This window comes from Athene cunicularia, assembly GCF_003259725.1.
Source record: "Athene cunicularia isolate RWA chromosome 9 unlocalized genomic scaffold, athCun1 chr9_part1, whole genome shotgun sequence".
Classification (NCBI taxonomy): domain Eukaryota; kingdom Metazoa; phylum Chordata; class Aves; order Strigiformes; family Strigidae; genus Athene; species Athene cunicularia.
This window is the reverse complement of record NW_020799110.1, coordinates 21,961,227-21,986,757: the sequence shown is the minus strand read 5'-3', so window position 1 is coordinate 21,986,757 and position 25,531 is coordinate 21,961,227. Positions and strand designations below refer to the sequence as shown.

The window sequence follows — 25,531 nt, the reverse complement described above, 5'->3', positions numbered from 1 at the left end:
AGGATCATTTAGGTTGGAAAAGACCTTAAAGATCATTGAGTGCAACCACTTACATATAAGCACTATAGTAAGCATGCAATATTGAAAGGCTCATCTATTCTTTACAGATATTTCATTTTTCTTTAAAATTATCATATGTATAAATAGGTTAAAAATGCTACATTAATCTTGGAATAAATCAACTAAATGAAAGAAAAAAGCATCTAATACAAAGTAACTAAACAATAATACAAATAATATGTCTGGTAGTACATTTATAGGAGAGTGGCCAGCTTAAGGAAGGGCAAGAGTCACACTTGGACTGAGTGGAAAAAGGGGCAGGTTCACAGCAAATGAGCAACACTGTATCTACAATTCAAGTCGAATTCTCTTCATCAGGCCTTGGGAGAAAGAATGCCATACATTGTTCAAGAGCATAACAGTGGCAGACAAGAGCTTAAAATAATTAAGACAGCTACGACGATATGCTTAAAAATGCATCTCAAGTGTAAGGTTCTTTCATGTGTGCTAGTTATGCTTAAAGTCTCATAGGAGCCTGATGAGAAACCTCTCACTATTGCTGGTTAAGGCCTGATTCCGGTGGTTTGCTTGTAGCACCAAGCTGAGTGGTCAAAATGTCTATGAAATGTGTGATCCTAACAAGATAGTGGCTTTAGAGTACCTAATCCAAGTGTATAAACTCCCCATGAATTAATGAAGAGTGAGGTAAATGCTTCCAAGAAATTCAGGAAGAACAATTATAGTTATTGCGATGTACAGATGATGTAATCACTATATCATGTACCTGTGCATACAATTCTGCCTGTGTCCTTATTTGAATACCACACCGTGACGTCACCTTCTGATTAGAATGAAGCACATCACCACAGCACGGAGCTTGACCCCACAGTCAGAGCTTGTGCCTTTTTGGAGCTTAGCTGCTGTATTGTACAAAAAAGCTGAAATGATCAGTGAACTTTTTTCCAAGTATCTGACAGAGAGGTGGATGAAAAAGGGCATCCCTGTTTGATCTGGCCATGATGCTCAAACTGCCATTACCTGACGACACACAGAAAGAAAGAACACTGCCCATGTTGGCACTTCTTGTTTACCAGTGAGCAGAACTGTAGCTGTTTTCCATGTCTGTAGAAAGATAAACCTTGCCAGTGCTGCCACTGCTCATGTGCAGAGCACACAGATTGCTGGTGGTGCTGCTGCTGCTCTTTTTCAGATGACCCAGACTGCAAGTGCTGCTGCTCTGGTGGAGAGAATTCAGCATGTCAGTATTATGAAAGCAAGTGCTGCAGAAGCTCTGATGGTGAACCACATCACTCAGGAACACCAGGAGCTATTCAGTAAGTGGAGTTAAGGGCTCTTAAAATTTCTTGGGGTTTTGTTTTTCTAATTTGCATTATATCTTAACAGATGTGTTGCATTTAGAAAACACAGTCTGTTGGCATGTTGGAGCCATTTCGAATAACCACAGGATATTATTACTCTGACTGGGGCGAAGACGACTCCAGAACATCATTGCACTTGTAATTAGGACCACCTGATTTCCAGACAAAATCCATGAATGGCCAACATATGCTTATGTATTCTCACAGTGTAAAAACCTGTGCAGCGACATGAAGGAAAAGAGAACCTGAGAACAAGGAGGAAAACAGGAATGTGTTTGTAGCAAGGGGGCTGCAGACAAGGATACAAGGAAAACTGGAGTAAAATCAAAGATTAGTAAGCTGCTGTTAACTGGAAGCAGAAGGAAGCAGTTATATTCAGAATAAGACAAAAAGAAGACAAATAGCTATAAAGGCTCAAGAAATGTCACACAGAGAATGGAAAGAAGACATAATTATAGTCTTAGAAGACAAAACTGGAAACCAGGAGGGAAGGGGCTGATTATTAACCATAGAAATGCTAGACTAAGGAGCACTCACAAGTATGGGTGGGGGAAGAAGAAGGCAGAAATGAAGTTAATGGAAGAATTCCAGACTAAACAGTGCCAAACCAAAAGGAATTGACAGGACCTCTGGAAATGTATGGTTAATCCCTACCTTGGTAAACTCTGAAGGCAAGAAGGAATCTTCATAGCAACCAAAGATTCTAGTCTCTTTAGTTTATTAGGGTTTTTCTGTTTAGAGTGACAGAAAGCACAGATAGCATGGTTGAACATTTGAGGAGAGAAGGTGGGAAGGGAAGGAAAGCAATAACAACATAGATGCTAAAGAAATGCACAGCAGAGAGCCAGACCATAGAGGCCCAGAACTAGGTGTCCATCTTGAATAATGATGCTTATGTCAAGGCTATGGAAAATATTGAGGAGGCATTATAAAATTAATATCTTTTTTAAAGGATAATGTCCACAGATTAAGAGGCAGGTTAGGACTATCAAGATTTGAAGAGAACAACGATTAGCACATCCTGAAAATCAGTCCCCTTCTAAAATAATAATTTAAAAAAAAGAAAACCCATTTGAAAGCCTTTGCAATTATCATAAAGAATTGGTGTTAAGGCTGCTACTAACACTAAAAATAAACTTAATTCATTCTAGAAATCAGAAATAATTCAGAGGTGATTTTTTAAATGACTACAAGTTAGGATGATCACAGGTAAATATGTGTTACGACGTTAAGTGGAAATGCTGAAGCTGTTGTGCTACCTTCTTGAGGAAATACTGCATCTTCAAAATGCAAAAGAAAACCTTTTTGACATTTATTGTCTTAAGTTTTCATTAAAAAGGAAATATTCTAAAACCATTGTCAAAGTTGTTAGAAAGCATTTTATACGTTCTGAAACAAAATAAAAAGTTTCATTTGAATTGCACAAAATTTATTTCTTCACTCTAGTTATTTGTTGTTTTCATTTTGAAAAAATAATCAAACAAGAAAAGGAGACAAAATACATTTAACTCTGTATAAACTGCATTCCTCTTTTCACCTGGCCACCAGCAAGAACTCAAATCCATACAGACCTACAACGACTGAGATAACGCTTTACGGTTATTGTTGCCAACAGCATTCAACATATAGTGAAAGAATTAAGAAAAGGACAAGAAAAAAAAATTGATTCTTGATAGTGATAACCCAATTCTTTAAACAAAATATCCAGTCACAATAAAAGGATGGTTGGTATGCAAAGCAGAATTGCTTATCTTATAATTTAGTGTCTTAGATGGTGCCCTAATACTCGAATATTTTTGTTTGAGTTCTTGGAGTTGTTTGGTTGATTTTTTTTTCCAACTTTATTTAGATCAAAAGATGTCATCTCAAGATTCAGAACTAGGAATAATGCACCTGTCATTACACCAGCCATGTTTTCTGTGACCAGCTTGCCTGTCCACTCTGTAAGCAATTGTTTCCAACCATTTATGCTGCCATTCAATCACTGCATTGGTGAGAAGTGCATAACTAAAAGCAAGACCAAAGCTGAAGTAACTGAAAACTTCTATATCATATGCCCAGTGTGTAGCAAAGCACATTGCCTCCCCTACACAAATAAAATTCAGCTGAGGAAAAGCAAAACTAGACAAGAAATAGATGCGCAGACATAGTTTTCTGAGGTGGAGATTTGACCATAGCGACTGTGAAACTTGCAGGGAGAGAAGAGTGACAACCAAAAGGTGTAGAACATGTGGAATCAATTATTGTAATGAACGTCTGCATTTAAATCATGGCAATAATGGTGCTCAAGACCACATTTTCACCAAAGCACATCAAGAAGTTTGTGAACAGAGGCGCTGCTTACTGCACAGCAACTCAAACCTCTCTGAATACTGTCTGGGTGGCCATGACCTGATCTGTGGGTCCTGCAAGAACTCACTGCACAACCATCATGAGACTATTCCCTTGGCAGTCACGTGTTCAAGAGAGCCTGCTTCCCTCTGATACAATTGCAAAATTTAGAACAGGTGTGTATTTCTGTTGCTTCTCACACTTTCCCATGCCTCCTTGGGAAAGAAACTTGAACATATGGTTAACAAGTTATATTCATTCTTTGCACAGCACAAGAGTCAGAAAGGTGACGTGTTCCCACTGTGGAAACACAAAAACCCATAATGGTGGCGTCATGAGACAGGCTCAACTCTTACAGAATGAAAGATCTGTTTGTGGGATGGGAACAGAAATGTGCATCTAGGAAGGGAAATTTTCATTTCATACTGCAGGACCCAGCATGGAAAAAACACCAATTACATCCGCAGAATATAATGGTGAATATCTTTTAATCAGAAATAGACGTTTGAAGATGAACTGCTTCTTCATCTGCAGGCAAGTTATTAATTGTCCCTCTTCAGTCCGTTTTATGCTTATGCCCATGCTATGAGTCAAAGCAGTCACATTTTTCTGAGGTGTCACCCATTTTAACTAAGACTTGACCCACAGCAACTAAGGGACTGAACACAGACTATGGTTTTATCAATGTCTTTTAATTTTGATCTTTGCATATAACTTCACAAATGTTGGGAACATAATGAAGTTTCACAGAAAATAACATTCAGAAAGGTAAAAGTGAACCATTCACAATGAGAAACAGCTGGAAACATTAAATTCTCAATTTTTAAATAGTCTTAAGTTTGAGAAAAGTAATGTATAATATTTGTGCAGGATTTTGTAATGTGAAATTGTTTCCTGATGTTAGCTGAATACCACTGGAATTTGCTATCGGTCTTTGGTACTTTTGATTCTTTCCATCACAGTTCACAATGTTTAGTGTCAGAAGAGTTAATCACACCTTCACATAACGGCCATCAGAGGAACGTACTGTCAGCCACAGACATAATGTGGGCTATGCAGGTACATTTGCCGACAATATTTTAACTCCCTACTGTCATAATGAATTTTCAAAGATAATATAGAGCTACAATAAATTCAGCTTCAGGATTTCCCATGTAATGAAGGAAAAATTACCAAGCCCATTTTGGGGAAGATAAATTTGAGTAAGTGAGGAAATAACAATAAAGTAGCAATTAACTGCTAAATTTTATACACCTAAATGTGAACATTTTAACCCAAATAACTTCCCTCAGGGCTCATCAACAGCAGAAAATGAGAAAAATACCAGAATGCTTATTCTTCTCCCATGTTCTACCAAACAGGATTTTTTTTAGGCTAAAATCTATCATTCTGCCTCTTGTAACCACTATGTTTTAATAAGAATGTGGAATGACTGACCTGATTTTTTTTTTTCCACAGTACATCAATGTGTTGATAATGGCCTAATGGAAGTCATTCTGTTAAAATATAATTTCAGGACCTATAAGGTCATCAAAAGAAAGGAGATCAGAAATGGATTATTAAAATTATGTATGGTTCATCAAGAACAAGAAAAGATGATGATGGAGTTGCTTGAAAACATTGAACTTAAAAAACAGAAAGATATTTCAGAATACATAAGTTATACATCCAATCAGCTATCATATATGGATGGCCTTATTTGATACTCTAAAGAGGCTCTTAAGGAAGAAAGTCAGGTTGTGTTTCTGCAATCTGCACAATGATTGGTGAAAGAAATAGAAAATGCAGTTTCTTCAATTTTCCAACCTAGTGCACATGTAAGAGAAGATCCCTTAAGAAAACATCAACTCAACTTGGATGATTTTTTCTTCTGTTTTACATAGACTTGTCCCATCCCTTAGCAGCATAAAGCAGTCAGAAAGTAAAGCAGAAAAATATCCCTATTCTTTTAACCTAGAGATAATGTTCCAAGGCATGTTTCAAGTACTCACGAATCCAAGCAAGCAACATTATTCTGAAGCCCATTTTTAGATTCCATGTTTGATTTAGGTGTGCTGTCTAAGGACACTGTCAGAAGACTAAGCTCTACACATCCCCATCATCCTACACAGAGTAATGAAGTGATGTGAGTAGTGGAATACAGCTTGTGAAACTCCAGGAAAAGAAAGAAAATATCAGATTGTTAACTTTTCAAATCCAGAACCTATGGAGAATGACAGTCCCAGTCCCAGGACCTGTTGTTATATATCAGACTGTTGTTTACTCAAGATCTGACAACGTAAGACATTAATAAATTCTAAATATATATAGAAGAGATCATTAGATTTTCAGGCTTTTATGAAATCTGAACCCATACAAGTTTGCGTAAATAAGACTACAATATCAATTCCAAAACTTTATTTGTAGGAGACAGTACATTTCAAATTTACCTTTTTAGATGAACTGAAGCATAAATTGATTCATATCACATTCTACTGTAGTCAATAGGGTTCTGATGTTATTATATACGTGATATGAATATGTTACATGGAAAGGTCCAATCAGAAAGAAATAGATATACCATGTTTGTATTTAAATATCTGTATGTCGGATCAAATAATTCAATTGTGGTCTTGGCCTTCAGTGTGACCACATCATATTCATGAAATTTTCCTCATTATACATTTATAGATGCTAACCAGATCAGTATGCTTGTTGCCTAAGATCCCAAGTGCGTGTTGCAAAGTGCTGACTGCTGTCAACCTACATTACTTTTAGTGTGTTAGAAGAGGATAGTATGAAATTCCCAGGAGGAAGCTTAGCATTTTCCAAGAACACAAACTGCATTATCTTCCACATATATTTTGATGTTATGGTTGGAATTTCAGCTGCATTGACAGTTCATAATTAAAATATGCCTAACAGGGATGTTCCAAGACAGTAAATATGAGGTAGAGTTTTATAAAGTTGCTTGTATTGGTCCCGACAACACTGCCCAGACACAACTAGCTGGGCAGCCAAACAAAATACAGCTGCAGAACCTTGAAATACATAATCTGGATCCAAATGCAGAATATCTTTTTAAAGTCTGTGCTGTCAATGCAAATGGTCGAGGACAATGGAGTGAGATCTGTAAGGTACTGTACATTCTTCATATACTTACCTTGATCTTCTTGCCTCCACAATTGTTTTTTACCCCATGTATTTATGAAGAAGACTTCTTAAATGGAATACTGCTATTCATTTATCTAGGTAAGTGATAATAATAGTTACACTGGATTTTTCCATACATTGTTTTTCTAATTCAGTTTGCAACTGCTTGACCTAAGTAGAATATTTCTAATTTTTTCTAGCAGGGATGCTGTGTCATGATTACATCAGCCAAGTCACTGTAATTCATACTGCTTCAAGGGCTGAGACTGCATTTGCACTAATCTCTCTGAATACACAGAGTAAGGGTATGAAGTGTCAGATGCAGAAGCTTTCATGTTAGAACAAGGTGGCAATCATTAGAAGAGCGGACACAAACAGAAAAATAAGAATATTCTTTGACACCTTTCAACAGAGTCTCCTTTATTGTTGTTTTTGAAGAGGAGGAAAAGTGTTGCAAGATAAAAGTTAAAAGGAGTAGAAAGGTATTCAAAAAGGTGTTGAAAGTTAAGACATCTAATGAATTCACTTTAACACCCTTTAAGCATCCCAGAGCTCTTGCTGAAGTCACCTTTAGTTTTTCATGCCTTGCTGAAAAAATACATACTTAATTCATACTTTCTCCTTGATAAATTTTCAGTAAAGGGTGTATTGAGGAGCTGCAGTGCATAAAAAGCAGATGGCTTCCAAGAGAATCGTAGCTGCTGGTTCCAACCACATTTCACAGCCTTTTTCTGTATTAGTTGCACCAAGCGTTGTCCCTTTCCAGGCCTCTTGTCCCTTATCACATTAGAGAGTAAGAGCCTTAACTCTGAAACAGTATTCAGACATCCCTCACACTTCATGAGTTTTAATGACAAACAACACCTTCCTGGACTGCTATACTTCCTATACTTAAAACACTGAGCACAGTAGTTTCTTTTTTTAAAACCTAACACGTTGGAATGTGATATTGATTTTTCTTCTGAAAATTGTTCTTTCTGCACACAGTACAGTCATATCAATATTCCACAGAAACACAAACTCAGTTAACATCTGCTGTAATTTACAGAAGTAAAGAGTTTCATAGCAAATGAAAATGAGACAGCATGTATGACAGACTTTTATAAATCTTCTTTCAAAAAAATAACTACCACTGTACCTTTTGCATAATATCAGACTATTTTACTTTACCAGTTACACTACACAGAAAGTCTGGAAGAAATTTTTTCAAAAGAAAATGTAGTATTTGATTTTAAATTGGGGATTTAGTCAGAGAAATATCATTCTTCATATGTAACAGTTACTAAGTTTGTGAGGGAATGTAACTGTGATGGCTACGACACGTCACAGGAGCCCAGGCACCAAGCTATGAAGAGGTAGAAGGTCACAGAAAGTTTCATTAGACAGCAGCTAATATTTTATTCTTTGAACTAAAGCTGATGCCATGCCACTGATACCCCAAAATATCAAGTCCAACAGAAGAGGTTATTCAACTACATTGTTTAACTAGTATTACAAGCAGATTTCCCAAGTCTGTATGAAGCCCTCATATAGTCTCTGTGCTTTTAGGAGTGATAGAACTTCTCTCTTAGCCCAGTAACATGATTGCTGGCTTACAGCTGAATCACAACTTCCTCAGTGTCAGCCCTTTGTCAGTGTGTGAAGCACCATGGAAGAAGCACCATGGAAGAACCACCATATCCTTGTTCCATGATCACAGAAGCTGCTACCGATGGCGTGATCTCTTTGCCCAAGAGGAGTTCAATACAGTTGATTCAATATAGGCTCTTAATGCCTCAGGAAGTGCCTGAAGGTATCTAACACATCTGCACAGGGCTGACAGATGACACCAGACTTGTAAAATGCACTTCTTGAGCAGCAGCTAGGAAGAAGCCAGGTTACCCTTGAACACCTAAACTGGCAAAAGATATTCGTGATTTTGGCAACTGGATCCTAATTTAAAAGTCAGTTGAAGGAATTACACTGCACTGTCCTGGGTAAGGGATATTTTTGAGTACGTGTTGAGGTGGTGGAAGATCCTGGATGAGTGGAAGAAACCAAAGGCAGCCTTGTCAACCAAACTGCTGTATTAAACAGCCTTGGCAAACCATGCAAAACTATGTCATAAGGCAAGTGACAAGGACTCCTCAAAGGATGAAATTCAGTGCTCCCTGGGGACTTTCAACAAAGTAGGCAAAAATTTGTTGCCCTCGAGATAAAGGATTTGGCTGCCTCTGCCATAGGAGGAGGAATGAGAAACACTAAGGATGCAGTTAGAAAAACAGAAAGGGAAAATGCTGGAATTCTGCAATCATTACTCTAGTTGATGCCAGTACTATTACTCTTGGAAGATGTGCTCCCCCACCCCTTAATGACAGCAGCAGCCTGCGCAGGCTGCCACAAATGCCAATACACTTTGTGGCCCTTAATCTGTCTCTTGAGATTGTCAACCACAGAAACAGTGATAATTCTAATAAAGGGTTTGTTGCTTTCTAACTTTTTGTCATACTCTTGTTGATTAAACCTCTGGAAGGAGATTTTTCAAAATTACCTTAGAAGCCAAAAGCAAAATTACTTGTAATAGGATGTGGGCATCTAAATCCTGTGGTTATATCTGAAACTCTTTCCCTAAATGACCAGCTGCCAGAACCTAATGGCTATATATTGTATTAATCCCTGTAACATTTGCCACCAGACAATTTGCCTCCAAAATAAGTACTTAGACATCCCAAAGTTCAACACAGATGACAGTTGGACTGCTTTGAAAATACATCTGTAAGTGGTAAGTTCTTTTGAAAACAGACACTAATTAAATCCTATCCCCAAAATAATAAACACATGTACCTCTTCTTTACTTTAATACATCCTTGTTTTCTACTTGCAGATAATCACTTCAGATGAATATGGGAAAATGGAAGATGGGTGGGCAAGTAGAAGAGTATTCAGGGTGCTCTGCATACACCAAATAGATAGACAAAGAAATGAAAATAGTGATTTTTTTTTTTTTTCTCAAGGAACTGAAAAAGGTCTATGCTTCCTTATGCAATATCCCATTCCCACTGAAGTGAGCAGATAAAGATCTAATGGTGAGCTCTTCAGACTATTATTTCTTTCTGGCAAATTAATAATTAATAATAATAATAATAATCATCATCATCATCATCATCAACCAAAAACTGCGCTAACGTTAGCTTTTCTTTTTCCAGATGTAGCACCAAGACCTAAGGAAAATGCTATGCCATGCATAAGAATATAGTATAAAACCCATTATACTTGAGGGACCTCTGCAGCTTAAAGGAAATAAATGATGTATTTGCATTGTAAGTTAACAGTCCGATTACTATTCCCTATGAGACCATTCAATACCAGTTCATAAAGAGCTGCAGGAGCCTGTATCACACTTTGCATATTTTTAAAGCACAAAATAAGTTACTCTGTACATATACACTTCTGGTCTCAGCTTCACTCAGCTTAAGTGCAACACACATACACACATAGAAGGGCCCTGGCAGAACAAGTACAAGAATTAGAACAGACAAAATTTGATCTCCTTATACACTTAATAATGTTTGGGTTTACTTGACTGTTGTGAAGGTCACGTGAGTTGCAGCGTTTCAACTTGTTAAAAGTAGCTGCAAATAAAATTAGAAGTCATAGCAGCTCTGATCCACTGATCAGGAGTTACTAGATCCACATCAAGTTTCTATATTGAAATAATCAAGAGTAATAACTAACGTCCTCTGTGCATGGATGATCTCACATGGTTCCTTTCTTTCACTTCAGCCATACCAACCAGGTATTCATATCTAGCAAGCTATCTATATTTTCACACAAACATATACATGTACTTACACACACCTCTCTCCATATATGCCTGCACATATACGTATTTACATATACACATACATGTGTTTAAACACATTTACAAACTCCCTTTGCCCCAGTCCAATCAAGTAGGGCATTTACATGGGAATGGAAACAGGATCAGGGCCACTACTAGCTCTTTTAAACCCCTTCTGTCCATTTGTATGTTTGTGTCTTACCTTCAACACAGAACAAATCTATTAAAGGAGAATCTTGTATTATGAATACTGCACATGAAGTCTTGAACCTCCTGCTACCTTCCTTAAGGCAAACAATAAAACTTAGGTATATTTATTATTAATATATCATTTTTCCATTGCATCTTTCATTTCGGAAGCTCTGGTTTAGCTTTGCATAGTTGCTGCAAGGTAGTAATATTCTACCCACTTTATGGATAGCTAATGTAATAAAAAGAGTCCAATCAAACAGTCAACAAAGCCAAAATTTGAAGTCTGAGAGCAGCTAGTTCTCTGTCTTGTGCTAGCCAGTGACTTATTAGTGATGCTTCAGTTAATACGTATGTTCTTGCCAGGATCTCTGTGCAGCTTTTACTTGACAGCATACTTTTCTTTCAGCAAAGTCTCTAGATAGGAGTAAAGGCTATTAAAAGCGAAAGAGGTCTGCATTTTCAAATCTATTGAACAATTATAGCAGTGTCTGATTTTGAGAAATGTATTTTGAAACATTTAAAAGGGGCCTGATCATCACACATGAAAAGCACCTGCAATCTAAAACTTCTGATAGATTTTTGCAGAAGTCTAAATGTCTGAGCCCTCCAGATAGTAAAGCCCAATTATTCCTTCAATACTCATGTCTTTTTCAACCCATTCCCCAGACAGCAACATTTATGCCTTTTTCAAGGACATGTGAGTTTTTGCTGATGACCTACAGTTCTCCAGAAGCTCACCCATCTGGTATTCCTTTTAGTATATTTCTCTGTAGATGGATAAGACTGCAATTTGGATCAACTGTATAAAAACCCTTTGCACCCCCTGGCTATCCATTGATAATAGCAGCCTTCTGTACCCAGCAGTTCTGGAGAGATGCAATTTGCAGTACACAGTTCTGTGCAACAGCAAAGCAAATCTCCAATTCCCATTTCGTGTAAACAGTGACTCGGATTACTTAAATAGGGCAACATTTTATCAATATCGCTAAGAGATCAGAATCAGTCCAACCCTGCAAGCTTTAAGATTTTTATTAATTATTGTGGGGCTGCTGGAAGCCCATGTTTCTTTTCAAACAAATTACCCTTCAAACATCTCTATCTCAGCTCGCTTTGCTTTTTTCTCCAGGGTTACCTCTATTTTCATGGGAGAAAAAGATGTGTTAAGATCTTCACATACAGTTCAGTGCCTGCCTATTGTGAGCAGAGGCAAATCCCATGGTGACTGGATGTCTACAGCCCAATTTACTGCACTCCTCCTTTCAATAAGCAGGCAAGGCAAAGAATAGAGCAATTTTGCTTATCTACTACTTGCTGCTTAGTTGCAGCAATAGGTGGGGAGGCAGCACCATTTCTCACCCTATGCAGACATTTTTCAGCTGCATGCCCTGAAATTGAAATTTCAAGATGTTTATAAATAAGTAAAAACTTGCCTGTATTTAATACAAGTGTGATATTTGCATAATTACTTTTCAAGGTAATGAGTGTAATAGAAGCCAAAACACAGAAGGTTGAATATCTTTAGAGCAGCCTGTGCCAGCAAATAAACACAAAACCCTTGTAAGTATCAAATTGCGGAGCAGTTTAGAACCAGTGTAATTCATTTAGGGAACAATATGCATCTATTTGTGCTGGGCAGGTGGCCAGGGTGAAGAAATGAAAGACATATATGTAATTGAATATTAGATGAACCATCATTTCATTTCACCACCATTTATCTCTTGGAGTATCTGTAACCAACCCTGCTGAACACAACACTATAAAATAAAAGTGGCTGTCAAACTACCTCCTCCAAAGTCAAGCAAACAGCTGGGCTGAAGCAAATAAGGACAATTTGAAAGAAAATATTCTGTGATGGTGGCTACCCACTTTGTTCAGTGATGAAATCAAGACCAACATCAGTCTAACACAGATAGCTAGTCAGTGGCATCTCTGCCTTTCTGGATGGATCATAAAATAGCTGGCAGGTAGAAGATAGGTCAGAGGATCAGCTAGCTAACTGCATTACACAAAGCAGCTAATCAACCCACCCTGCACAGCAAACCCAAGAGATATATTGGCATCAACTATTAAGGTATTACTATGGTTTACCATCCACTTGCTGTGTAACCCATGAGGAAATAATTAGTATCAAAATCATTCAAGAGTCTGCAGTGTCATCTTCAAGAATATTTTCAAGACCATTATAGAACTCTGGAGAACATGGGTCTACCTGTAACACATTATTTTACACAAGAGGAGGTGGAGGTCTTTGGGGGCCTAAATGTTTAACTGACAATTCGGGCTGAAAATATACCCAATGTTTTCTAACATAACTACTGTTCACAATGTGATAAGACTCACATTGCACCTCTGTACAATGTGTAAAAGTGACTTGACAGCCGAATTGAAATTCTGAAATACATAACTACACATAAGTATTATTTTAAGTCACTGCATTTTGAGCAAATAAAGCAGAGCAGTAATACGTAAACAAACATAAACACAGCCTGCTAGAACTGTTCTGGTTTGGACTGTGAAGCTGTGATTTAGTGCAGGTGAAAAATGCATCCTAAAAGCTAGGAGGTTCTGCAATCATAATTAGGAGAACAGAAATGAAAAAAGAACTAATAATCAGAACGGTTTGAACCAAGTCAGTTTTCTATCTTATAACCTCAAACACACAACTTTTAGTCTCCCAAAATGCTTAAATTAAAATTATCTGGATAATGGAGAGTTTGAAATATAAGTAGACCTCAAAAAAAAAAAAAAAAAAAAAAAAAAAAAATAGCAAATAAAAATTTTTAAAAATAAGGGAAACACATGTTAATAAATGTAAAGATTTTAGATACTTGCTCCTTTCATAGAAAACTGAATCAGAAGTGATATGTAACTGGAACAAAATTCAGGCTTAGGCATCTCTTTACCTGAAAGTTCATGGTAAACTGTTGATACTTAAAGACATAAACAAAATAACTGGAGAACAGAGAGGATTAATTTGAACAGAAGAATTAACCATGAACTTGCTATGTTGTACTACTGAGGACTTTAAGCTTTCACTAACATTATCAGGACTGTTAACTTATGTAAAAGACTGAAGAGCCAAAGATCCAGCTGACAGAAAAAGAAGAATAAAATAACAACCTGCCTGAAAGACTTAAACATCTAAGAGGAAGAAGAATAACCTACCAGGTAGTAGCATGTCACAACAGTGTTCAGAAATGACTGATTTGACCTAAGCAGTTGGTGTTATACAAAACTTAAATCAGCAGTGAATATGTTACACATTGCAAAGCTTTTTTAAGGATAAAACTGGTTCCAATGTACAAAGCAGTATTAGATAGAGTCCACAGAACAACAATCAGTCTCATCCAGTAAGGAACATGTCAGCTTAAGGAAGAGAAAGGTGACTTTGCCTTCTAAATGACATTTACTGGAGCATGCAGGTCACAGGAAGTGTAACCTATCAGCTTAGAAGCTCAAAACAGAAATGTCTTGTCCCAGACAGTAACTCAACTGAATAGGTGACCAGAGTAGTTTAAGCAGACCCAACTGTCATAGCCACATAGCCTACCTATAGCTTAAATACCTAGGAAATATTTTTGCTTTTGTTTCCTGGCATGAATTCTAGCTTTATAAAACATGAATGTTCTGCTTTCTCAGCTACACAGAATTTGTGTTTAAATCATTTCATTATTTTGCTAGATTCAAAGTACTTCAAAATTTCATAAGAAAATTTGCTTCCTTCCCCTGCATTTCTTTTGCCATACATATGTTAAACAACACTTCGGAGAGAAATCTCAATTGTCAAGAGCTCTTGTAGCCATGCATCAATCTTTTTAATAGAGTTCACTGGGGTTTTTTCCCCTCTTCGCAATAGTAACTAAGACAGACTCTATAAATTCTGGGATTCTGGACTGCAAATAAAAATCTCCTGGATGTGCCCTTGCATTTATAAATGTGTTAGTTACTATGAGATTTTTGCATTGCTTACTTTTAGCAGATCATGGCAGGAAACAAATCATAGTAAATCTAAGATCAAGTTATTAATTCTACTGCAACTCAAACGCAGCAAGAATATTTCACAAGACTCACAAGACGAAGGGGAAAAGGTCTAAATTTTTTTTTAAAAAGACCCTCAAAGCTTGCATTCCCCAAAACATTTAGACACACCAGTTACTGCCCTGGGATTTTTTTTTTTCTACTCCAGCAAACACTTTGAGCAGAAATGACATTGTATTTGCTAGCAATTTCACCCTTTGAAATGTTCAGCTTTTCATCAGAAAGCCAGCACAGAAAGTATTATTTCTTCATTTTAATGTTACTGAATATATACCTGATTTGCACAGACAGCCCTGAATAGGCTAACTCTTGTTGTCCCAACACTGTTCATCTGAAGGTTAGAAGTCAAAATGGAGGTCACAAGAAAACCTAACCATCCAGAAACCAATTTTTCAAAGCAATTTTTGAACCTCATAAGACAATACAAACTAACAATGCAGAACTGAATGCTGCAAGAACTCCTCTTAAACTAAAGCAGCAGTGGCTTTTGGTGATGAATTCTAAGCACTCTGGACCCAATTTACAATAGGTGTACTGAATAAATTATGTTGTTGTGCTGGGTTTGAGTGATGGGTTTCTGGTAGCAGGGGAGGGGGCTACAGTGGTGGCCCCTGTGAGAAGCTTCTCAAAGCTCCCCCAGCTCCAAGTCAGACCCACCTCTGGCCAAGGCCAAGCCCATTAGTGATGGTGGCTGCCCCTCCGCGATATCGTACTTAAGAAGGGGAACCTGGGAGGGCATTGGGACCTGTGAGGAGGAGTTCTGAGAAGGACACCTCTGCAAACACAGAGATCAGTGGAAGGAAGGAGGAAGGGGGAATGTGCACAGAGCAGAGAGCCCCCCTGTATCCCATGGTGAGACAGCAGGGCTGGCCCCTGCCACCCATGGGGGGCAACAGAGGAGCAGAGATTTTCCTGCAGCCTGTGAAGGACCCCCAGGACTGTGGGAAACAGCAGCCCCCACTGTTGTAGTTCGGCACTGGGAGGGCTGCAACGCGTGGAGGTGACCCACGCTGGAGCATCTTGAGAAGAACGCATCCCACAGGGAGGAGTCACAGCAGAGAAAGTTCATGGAGGATGTCTCCCGTGAGAGGAGAGCCCCGTGGAGCAGGGGGAAGAGTGCAGAGGGGTGCTTCCCCCCTTGGAGAAAGAGGCTACAAACTGACCGCACCCCATCCCCTGCCCCTGTGCTGCTGGGCAGGAGGCAGAGATACCTGAACAGAACTGAGCCTGGGCAGAAGGGAGGGGTGGGAGGAAGTGTTTTAAGATGTGGTAATGCTTCTTACTGTCCCATTCTGTTCACTGTTGGATTTGTTAGTGTTTGAATTGACTTTTTTTTTTCCCCCCTAATGACTCTGTCTTTTACCAATAACCATAATGGGTCACTCATCCTTCCCTGGCCTTATCTCAATTCCTGAGCCTTTTATTTCATTTTTCCTTCCCAGTGCTGGGGCGGGTGTGTGTGTGTGTGTGGGTGTGTGGGTGTGTGTGTGTGAGTGAATGGCTGCATGGTGCTAAATTATCCTCTGGGCTCAATCCAGGACACCTGTATTACAGCTCAAAAACGATCTATGTAAAAATAGTCAGGTTAGATAAAAGCTCTGCTGAGTGTGCTATCCACTGTCTCTAACAGTGATCAGCAGCAAACAGAAGAGTAGAGAAACGATTATATTCTCCATGCCTTCATAAGGTATGGCTTAAGGATTTAATCAGGATTTAAGCACAGAGAACCTCTTGGTATCCTAATACTCACAAGAACTTTTTTTCTTTGAATTTGTCCACTCCCATTTTGAGCTTTCTTTTGGAGAGTTATACCTTCCCAATTTTTCCCAGTTTTATTCAGATGTGGATTTGTGGACACAAAAATGCTTTAGATAATTCTTCTAAAAACTCTGCAAAACAAGTTAGCTCTACCTGCTAAATTTTTAAAATTTCATTTTAGTGAATGATGTTTATCATTCTTGTGAAAACTAAAATAGAAATCTATCTGGAGGATAAATCATGGAGCACTGTCTAGGAGTCAAACAGAAGAAAGTTCGATACTTCCTGCACTTCTCTAAACTGACTCACCCCTCAGGATGCACTGTGATAGGAGGTTAGAAGTGGATGACGCCATCACACTGTGGAGCAATTTGGTAAAGATTCCAGTGATTTTCTCTGGTAGAGCTCTTTTCTCATCATTTTTCCTAGTGAATTATTCACTTCAAGTGACCCCTTGTTCATTTCCTAGTTTTGTTTTAAAACTAGAAATCAAATCATCACAAGCTTATTCAGCCAAACGAATAAACATCTACTTGTCTAAATGAAACACATTAAAAGTAGCTAAAACAAAATAAAACAAGAAAAAAGCCCCCTCAGCTGAGTTTATTCTTAATTAATCACAACTGTGCTAGGCACCTCAGGAAACTACAGAGGCTACAGAAATCTCCAGATTAGATTACTCTATATCATTCAGAAATCCACCAGGAATTTTGCCTGGCTACAGATATGTTTTTGCTTTATGTTTCCACATGGAATTTCTTTAGATGGTCAATGAGAGACAGGAAAATCTGCCCACAGTTTCTGACCCTTAGTCTCTTCCAAACTTTTTGCCCAAAGTGAAAAAAAAAAAAAAAAGTTATTTCTGAGTGAGGAAATAAGATTGAGAGAATGATTTAAAAAGTCCAAGGTAATATATATCCAAAGGTTGGAAATGTTTGCCCTCTCTCAGACTCAGATTGCTTCCTGTTCCCTATCAGCAAATGTATTTGACAACAGAGGCATCCCTGATATTTAATGTAGCACTTGAAAATGGTCTTTTGAGGACATTATAGAGTTTTTGTGTCTCGAGCACCACAGGTTTTAGGGCCTGCTGAAAGAGAGGTACAGGAGAGAACCTTTCCAATGTTAAACAGGGGATACTTAAGAGGAGGAGGTACATAATTTTGAATGCGTGTAGCTAGGGTAGAGGTGTATTTATTCTTGCTATCCTCAGAGACATACTTAATATAACACTGAGAGCAGTCTAATAAATCAGCCTATCCAACTGGATTTTCTGAACTTGATATTATGTTAATGCAATAATTCAACATTTTATTAACATGGGAAATTGCAGAGTTCACTTCTGTCTGCTCAGGCCAGAACTCTCTCAGGCCTCTTGGAACCTACTGGAAGATAAACATGACAAATATATAAATAATGAAAAAATCTGAGCTCATCTACTCAACCAATGGAAAGTTTACTCATTTCTTATTTCACAGAACTGAACTGGGAAAAAAGGAAAAAAAAACCAAACAAAAACAAACAAACAAACAAACAAAACCCCAAACCACGAGGCCAGGAAAAATGGACTTCTACTACAGTACAAATTTTTCTGATGACTTCAGGGTGCTGCAACCTCTGCAATGCTACAGTGTCCTTCTCATAACAACATGGAAGGAGGGCAGGGTGATGACCCTCTTTCTTTCACACATACCAGAAAGTCTCACAATTCAAGATCTCAAAGTTGCAGAAATTGGGGTAACAATCACTAGACTTTACAGTGCGAAAAATTAGAGGAATAATAGATTCTGCACCTTTCTTTGTCATTACCTGCACAAAGACCAGAGCTAATCTGAGCCTTTAAAATTTGGAAAAGCTACCTTACCTCTGGCAAGTCCATACAACTCATATATTTGAAGTTTCCCTCAGACCTACTTGTAAATTATTTTAATACCCTGGGGGGAAAAAAAAATCTTTTATGCATGGTATAGTCACATTTTCATTATTTCAATTTCCTTTCCTGGTTACAAGGAAACACAACTGGAAAACAGAGTTTTTCAGTGAAAAGCATTTTCAGGGTATGATCAACCTTAACCACAACTTACGTGATCAAAAATTTACAAAAGTTTTGCACAAAGGGCTGGATGAAACTAAGTATAAATCATATAACATTAATCTCATCAACCAATAAAAGCAATGTTTAGCCAGCTGTATCATTAGTCAAATTTCAGATGCAAACCTTCGTGCTCAACAAATAAGAATAATTCTTCTTTCAAGGGCTGTTTTCTCACCTCCTGTCAATGTGAGATTAGTCAGCATGACATTGATTGGAGATATTGAAGGTGCCAGAAACTTGGAAAGGTAATGGATGACAATTTTATGGTAATTGAAGACTAATTATACTTATCTCAGAAATAATCACATGCTCAATGTTTCTTTAACATGAAAAAGGGAATAGACAAAACACCCTCCATTTTTCTTATCATAAAACCTGATGAACACTTGGTACAAATAGACATATATCTCCTCGAGGCTACTTCATACAGTCCTCTCCTAACTCCTGCCTACAGGTTACATAGAATATATACTCCCTGCTCTGGACTGAGTTCTGCTGGGCACAGGGTACCTAGAAAACAGATGTTGCAATACCTGCACCTGTTCTGTGAAATGCACTGCTCCATTTGTTATAAATTCACTTATCGCAGGGACTGTACGTGTTACCCAGGGCAGATATGAGTTTAAAAAAAAACTGTATGCAGCGTTCTCTTCAAGAGGCAGGCATAACCTACTTTCTCTCATTACTTTTTACTTTTGAAGGTAAATAACCTCAACTAGAAAAATCTGAGAGCACATTGCTTGGCTCAGTTTATTGGCTAGCCAGGCTTGCTAAAGAATGTGTTTTAATAGGCTACCATCTGCAACCTTCCCATTATAGTCTCTTTTCCAGGATGTGTGATATGTGACAACTTTGTTAAATGCATATAGGAGTAATCTACCATGCAACATTATTTCAGTGACACATGCTGGAATTTAAAATATGCCATTCCTTTCTAGAAAGAAAATGACCATAATTTCAAGGAGGAAAGTAATACTGAGAGTTATGATCTATTATGATGTATTTGAAGCTAAATTTAAGTCCTTAAATTAAAATCAAATTAATTTTGTAGTATCAGGGTCACTCAGAGGAAGGAGATGATGCAAAAAGAAACAAAAATTTCTATGCACTTGGAACTTCCCTAACAAATCTTTCTCACTGTTGCAAGGGTCTAAGAGCTCAGTGGTTTAATTCTCTTCTTCCTCCCACAACTACTAAAAATGGGGATGTCCATTAACGCATAGAATCATAGAATGGTTTGGGTTGGAAGGGACCTTTAAAGATCATCTAGTTCCAACCTCCCTGCTGTGAGCAGGGACATCTTTCAATAGGTCACATTGCTCAAAGCCCCGTCCAACCTGGCCTTGAACCCCTCCAGGGAGGGGGCAGCAACAACTTCTCTCAGCAACTTGTGCCAGTGTATCACCACTCCCATTGTAAAGAATTTATTCATTTGCACTTTCAATGTCATTGTCATTTCTTTAGCATCTTGGTTTTTAGAAGTCATGGGACTTGACACTTCTCCCCAGAAGTGCACCTGAGCACTTCATTAACAATACATAACATGGTTTTTTACTGTCTTTTACTGTACTTTAAGCTGCTGCAGGGTCTGGAGCACAGGTTGTACGGGGAGCAGCTGAGGGAACTGAGGTGTTTAGTCTGGAGAAGAGGAGGCTGAGGGGAGACCTCATCGCCCTCTACAGCTACCTGAAAGGAGGGTGCAGAGAGCTGGGGATGAGCCTCTTTAACCAAGTAGTAAGCGACAGGACAAGAGGTAATGGCCTCAAGTTGCACCATGGAAGGTTTAGACTAGATATTAGGAAGCATTTCTTTCCAGAAGGGGTTCTTGGGTGTTGGAATGGGCTGCCCAGGGAGGTGATGGAGTCCCCATAACTGGAGGTGTTTAAGAGTTGGGTCGACTTAGTGCTTAGGGACATGGTGTAGTTGGGAACTGACAGTGCTCGGTGAACGGTTGGACTGGATGATCTTCAAGGTACTTTGCAATCTAGTTGATTCTGTGATTCTGTGAATTAGAGAAGCAGAATAGGGAAATTCTATGCTTTTCCTCAGTCATTCAGGATACATCTAGGAAAGAGATATATCATCTCTCCTCTTAATTCTAGGAGGATTGCTTTGTCTTGCTTGTGTTCTGAGGTCCCAAATCTAGAGATAAACTGCAGAGGTGTGGCCTAGCCCTGTTAAAACCCCACTCCAAAGCTTATTCACTCACACCACTGTTGTCATGAGGCTACTGGTGGGCTTGAAAATAGATCTAATAACAAAGACTTAGTAGATTGGCTTTAGTGTAGAAATACAACCACCATTCTCATAAATGGAAACTAAATTGATTTGTACCTACTGAGGTCTTACTGTTCTCAAACTCATTACTCATTTCAGTGACAAAGATCTTTTAGCCTTCCACAAAATTAGATAGATTGCTTTACCAAAGTAGTTTTGTATGTATTTTTAAAGGTTAATGTTCTCTTTTGAAATACATATGTTAATGTGGCCTAGCACATGTGTCTCTGTTCTTCTATTTCTAACACTTCAACCCTGAATTTCATTGAAACATGACAATATTCTACCCCTGCTAAAATCTAGATGAATAAATTCAAGGTATTTGGCAACAATTACCAAATGATGAAACAAGTCAGCCCATTGTATTACACAGGAAGAAAGTAGATTTAATTAAAATGTCATTCCTTGGATATGTGCAGAGATTTATCAGCCATAAACCAAAATAATAATTTTGGAGTTCTGTGAAAGCAGACAAGCAGAAAATATAAGATTGTACAATGTATGAGAAGAAAAAGGAAAGAGAGAATTATAACAGCAATATGACGTGTTGCTAATTTAGTACAAATTTTGGACTGATAAGATGCTTTGTATTTAAACATCTAATTTCCTTCACAATAGTATACCAAGGCATACAACAATGAGCATTCACTGAAGGGGATCTGTTCATATCATTATGATACCTGCTTCAGAACTAATCTCTATGAAAGAGATGCCACAGATATTGGAGCAATCCAACAAATCTAGACAATATTTGAGGTGGAGCATTTGTGGAGATGTGATAGGGAAAAGAAAGATATGGATATGTCAAAAGAGGTTATGGATATGTGAGAGGAGGGGGTTAGGGAGGATTGTTTTGTTTTGAAAACTCCTCTAAAATATTGATCACTAACTAATCAAAGCAGGAAACCTCATGGAGGAGGTTCTGCATGGATGGAAATACCAAGCCTGGAAAAAAGCAAATGGAAAGATGTCTACCTGAAATTAAACATTCAGATCAGTGCACAGACAGCAATGACTGACAAAATTTATTTCAACCACTTATTCAAACTGAACAGACCTTGAGGCCAAATTTCCCACTTTGTAGATAAATGGACTTGGATTAAGAGTATTACACTTTGCTGTCTTTTGGTCATGATAGAACTGATCCAGTTCTTATGTTTGCTTTTTTTCCCCCTCAAGCTAAAAATCACAGTTTAATTTTTATATATATATATATATATATATATACAGAGAGAGAGAGAGAGAGGGAGAGAGAGAGTATTTACATGCTAAATTCTTTCATCCAAAAACTGTTGCTTTCACTTTGGAATCAAAGTGAAAAATTCCTATCTCAATCAGAGTTTGCTTGTCCATTAAATATTTCACAAAAATATGGTATTGCTAGCATCCATGAGTTAGAGCAGAAGTTGTTCCAAGTTTTCAGCACTTCTTGTGATCAGGTGCGAATGTGACCTGAAAATCCATTACACTCTAGGCTTCTTACTAGATAATGATGTTACAGGCATTGACTTAGTATTTTGAAATCCTATTTTGTAACATCTTATTCCTTGAAATTACACTTAGGTTTTGGGTAGGCTTTTCCTTTTCAACTTACAGAAAGCAGCTTTCCTAAGAGCTTTAAAAATTATTTCCTTAATAGCTCTATTTCCTTCCTTCACAGATACTAATTAATTTTTCACTGGCTTGTAAGCATGACATTTCATTGCAGAACAACAGGTCAATAATCAAGCACAGAGAATCCACTCTGCTAGGTGCTGTGGATGAATAAGATGATGATAACAGTTTTCCTGAAGGAAAAAGAAAATGTAAAGGACAATATAGCACTTCACACTGATATTAATTTTCTCATCCCATTTAACTATGCAGATCTCAAAGTGCACTGGGGAGATAAAAATAGGATTTATGTTGTGAAACTTGGAGTTAAAGCCAAGGGCCATAATAAGACAAAACAAACTCTGAAGCTAAGTTATAAATGGTGTAAAACAAAATAAAAACTTCAAGTCAGAATGGTACTTGACCAAACAAATAAGTCACCCTGGGAAAACATATTTTTTAACATTAACTGGACAAAGTACTAACAGGGAGTTGGATAAAACGCTTTCACTTAGAAGCTCTTCCCTACCATAATAATTAAAGTACATCAGCATAAGCATGAGCTCAGAGTTCCCCGAGAAGTGCTACCTGAGGAGACTACAGGCCACAGGTTAGGAAAATGCATGTCCTTATGGATCAATGAATAGCAATTTGAGTATTCTTCACAAGGTGTAATGAAAATTAACACTTAGAATCACGTGCAATTGATTTTCGTTACCATGCCCCATTATCATCAGATGTCAAAAATCACCTTTTTAATTGGACTTCAAACAAATTTTCCACTTAATATCACCACACTCAGAGAAAAAAAGTAATGGGTATATAATATTCACCATACACAAATTATCTTTAACTTCTAAATTAGAGCAGTTCCTCAACAGTTTTTTTTAGGCAAAAGCTGCAATTCTGATTAGTTTTAACTGCACAGTGAATGCTCAATGTTAGGATGCCCAGTGTTCATCAGAACCAGACATGTAAATTAGAACCTAATTTTGAAAATGGTTTACTCTAAATTCCATTTTCATCTCAATATTGGATGCAGATTAGATGTCAACCTTTAGGCACCTGAGGAGGAAAAATATGAATTTCATTAACATTATACTGGAATGTAGTCTTGCAACTATTTTTTTTTACTAATGCTTCAACATTCCTGAATGCAAGTAAAGATTTTTAAAATGTTCCTAACTCTGTTAACCTATGCTATGAAGCCTTAATTCTAACTGAATCCTGTTCACACAGCTCTCTTTCTTTGTTTAGCTATATAACGTCTGGTTTTGTCAACAGATATTTAAGGGTACCTAAACAAATAAGGCAAAGTCCAGAATGAAACGGAGCTAATATTTTGGGACCTAAGAATCTAACGTGAACCTGACAAGCACCAATGAGTTCCTGTGCTCACTCTGCCTCCTTCTCTATCTAGAAGAAAAAAAAAAAAATCAACTGCAACCTCCTGTTAGGTAATCACCAACAGTGAAGATGCTCCAAAAATACATTTCACTTACACAAGAAAGAAGAGCATTGAGAGAAAAATGTTAGACCATCAGAGCTAGGTCCCAAAAGCATGGCCCAATATCCCTTATCTCTGAGGATATGGGAGGCTAGGCATGAAAAACTGAGAGCCTTTTCTTCTGACCACTGCTTAATAAGGAATCTCTGGTTAACATTAATCATCAGAAGGTGTGTTTTCCATACCAGCTCTGTTATTGACTCTTGCACTGTTTATGCACCTCAGTGGAAGAATACTCTGTTATGATTGGTACCACTAAGGCATGTGTATGTGTCCAGGCACAGGACAACAGACCACTAACTGAATGTAACACATGGTTTGGAGCGAAATGCTATCCCAGAAACTGACCAACAGCTGACGAAGTCTAGGACGAAAATGAAGATACAATCCAAACAGACAATGCTGTTACCACAGATTTAGAGACAGGTGTATAGAAAATAAAAGGAAACCATATGTTTATTTAGTCTAAATTTTCTTATATTGCATAGCTATTATGCTGTCATCAGGTATTAAACTATTAGACACCTAGGCCAAGGAGAGTGCAGCTCAAAATCCTGTATCCTGGAACTTTGCCTCTATGGGAAAATCTTAATTTGGGGTACCCAGATCTTCCTTACGGTTCTATTCATAGTCAAATCTTTACCTTCAGCCTTATGGATATTTTAAAACCTCATAGCCAGTGGTTAGTTTTAACTTTTCTGCTAACAGATCAATAACTGTCCTCTCCTCTCTGGAGAGGAGGTGTTCTATGAACCTCAAGAATGAGTCATTTACTGTACAGACAAGAAACAAGACTCTGTTAACACTTTAGCTGTTCTTAGTTTCTCTGTGTTAATCTGAGAAAACTTTTATTTTGTTCTGAAAGAGATGTTCAAATCTCAGGTGAAGATTATATTGCTCTGTAAACATAGAGGTTAGCAGCCATAAATGTACAACCACATAAATGGGATTTCTGTCTGATGTTAAACACCAGTTCACTGAGATACAGCAGCAACAAGATACTTTGCGTAAGACAGACCTTACTCTTAGCTCAAAGGCACCATAATACCGAGTTTAAAATTCCTGTTCAAAATCATTCAGAATAAGTATTTGAAAACTGATACACTAATATAATTGCATTAGTATTCCTATTGTTTAATGGGAAAAAGGATATTTTGTCAGAGTTGCACATCTGAAGAGACTTTCTGTCCAGAAGCTCTTGAGTTAATGTGCCAAACTGCTCCTAGGTACAAATTATTCAGGACAGGCAGGAATCAAACTTGCAACCTTTTAATCAATACTTAAGACACTTTATTCATTGTATGGCTGGCAGAAGCATCTACCTATTTGGCATTTGCTCCTGGTTAACTTAGATATTGCCTGCTCTCATGATGTTTCTGAGAAACCAGTCCTATGCTTTCACACACATT

At 37.7% G+C, this 25,531-nt stretch overlaps 1 protein-coding gene across 1 annotated transcript in view; it reads left to right on the top strand.

Annotated features, from left to right (window-relative positions):
• Positions 1–1,029: 1,029 nt before the first annotated feature.
• TRIM42 (tripartite motif containing 42) overlaps positions 1,030–25,531 on the top strand; it is a gene marked incomplete at its 5' end in the record, with an annotated part of 101,746 nt that continues 77,244 nt past the window's right edge. The window contains 13 exon segments of the mRNA XM_026855006.1: positions 1,030–1,334; positions 3,229–3,284; positions 3,287–3,335; positions 3,337–3,489; positions 3,491–3,856; positions 3,858–3,886; positions 5,169–5,578; positions 5,580–5,673; positions 5,676–5,833; positions 5,835–5,929; positions 5,931–5,988; positions 6,590–6,826; positions 9,706–9,759. Of these exon segments, the coding sequence (XP_026710807.1) occupies positions 1,030–1,334; positions 3,229–3,284; positions 3,287–3,335; positions 3,337–3,489; positions 3,491–3,856; positions 3,858–3,886; positions 5,169–5,578; positions 5,580–5,673; positions 5,676–5,833; positions 5,835–5,929; positions 5,931–5,988; positions 6,590–6,826; positions 9,706–9,759 (2,064 nt within the window).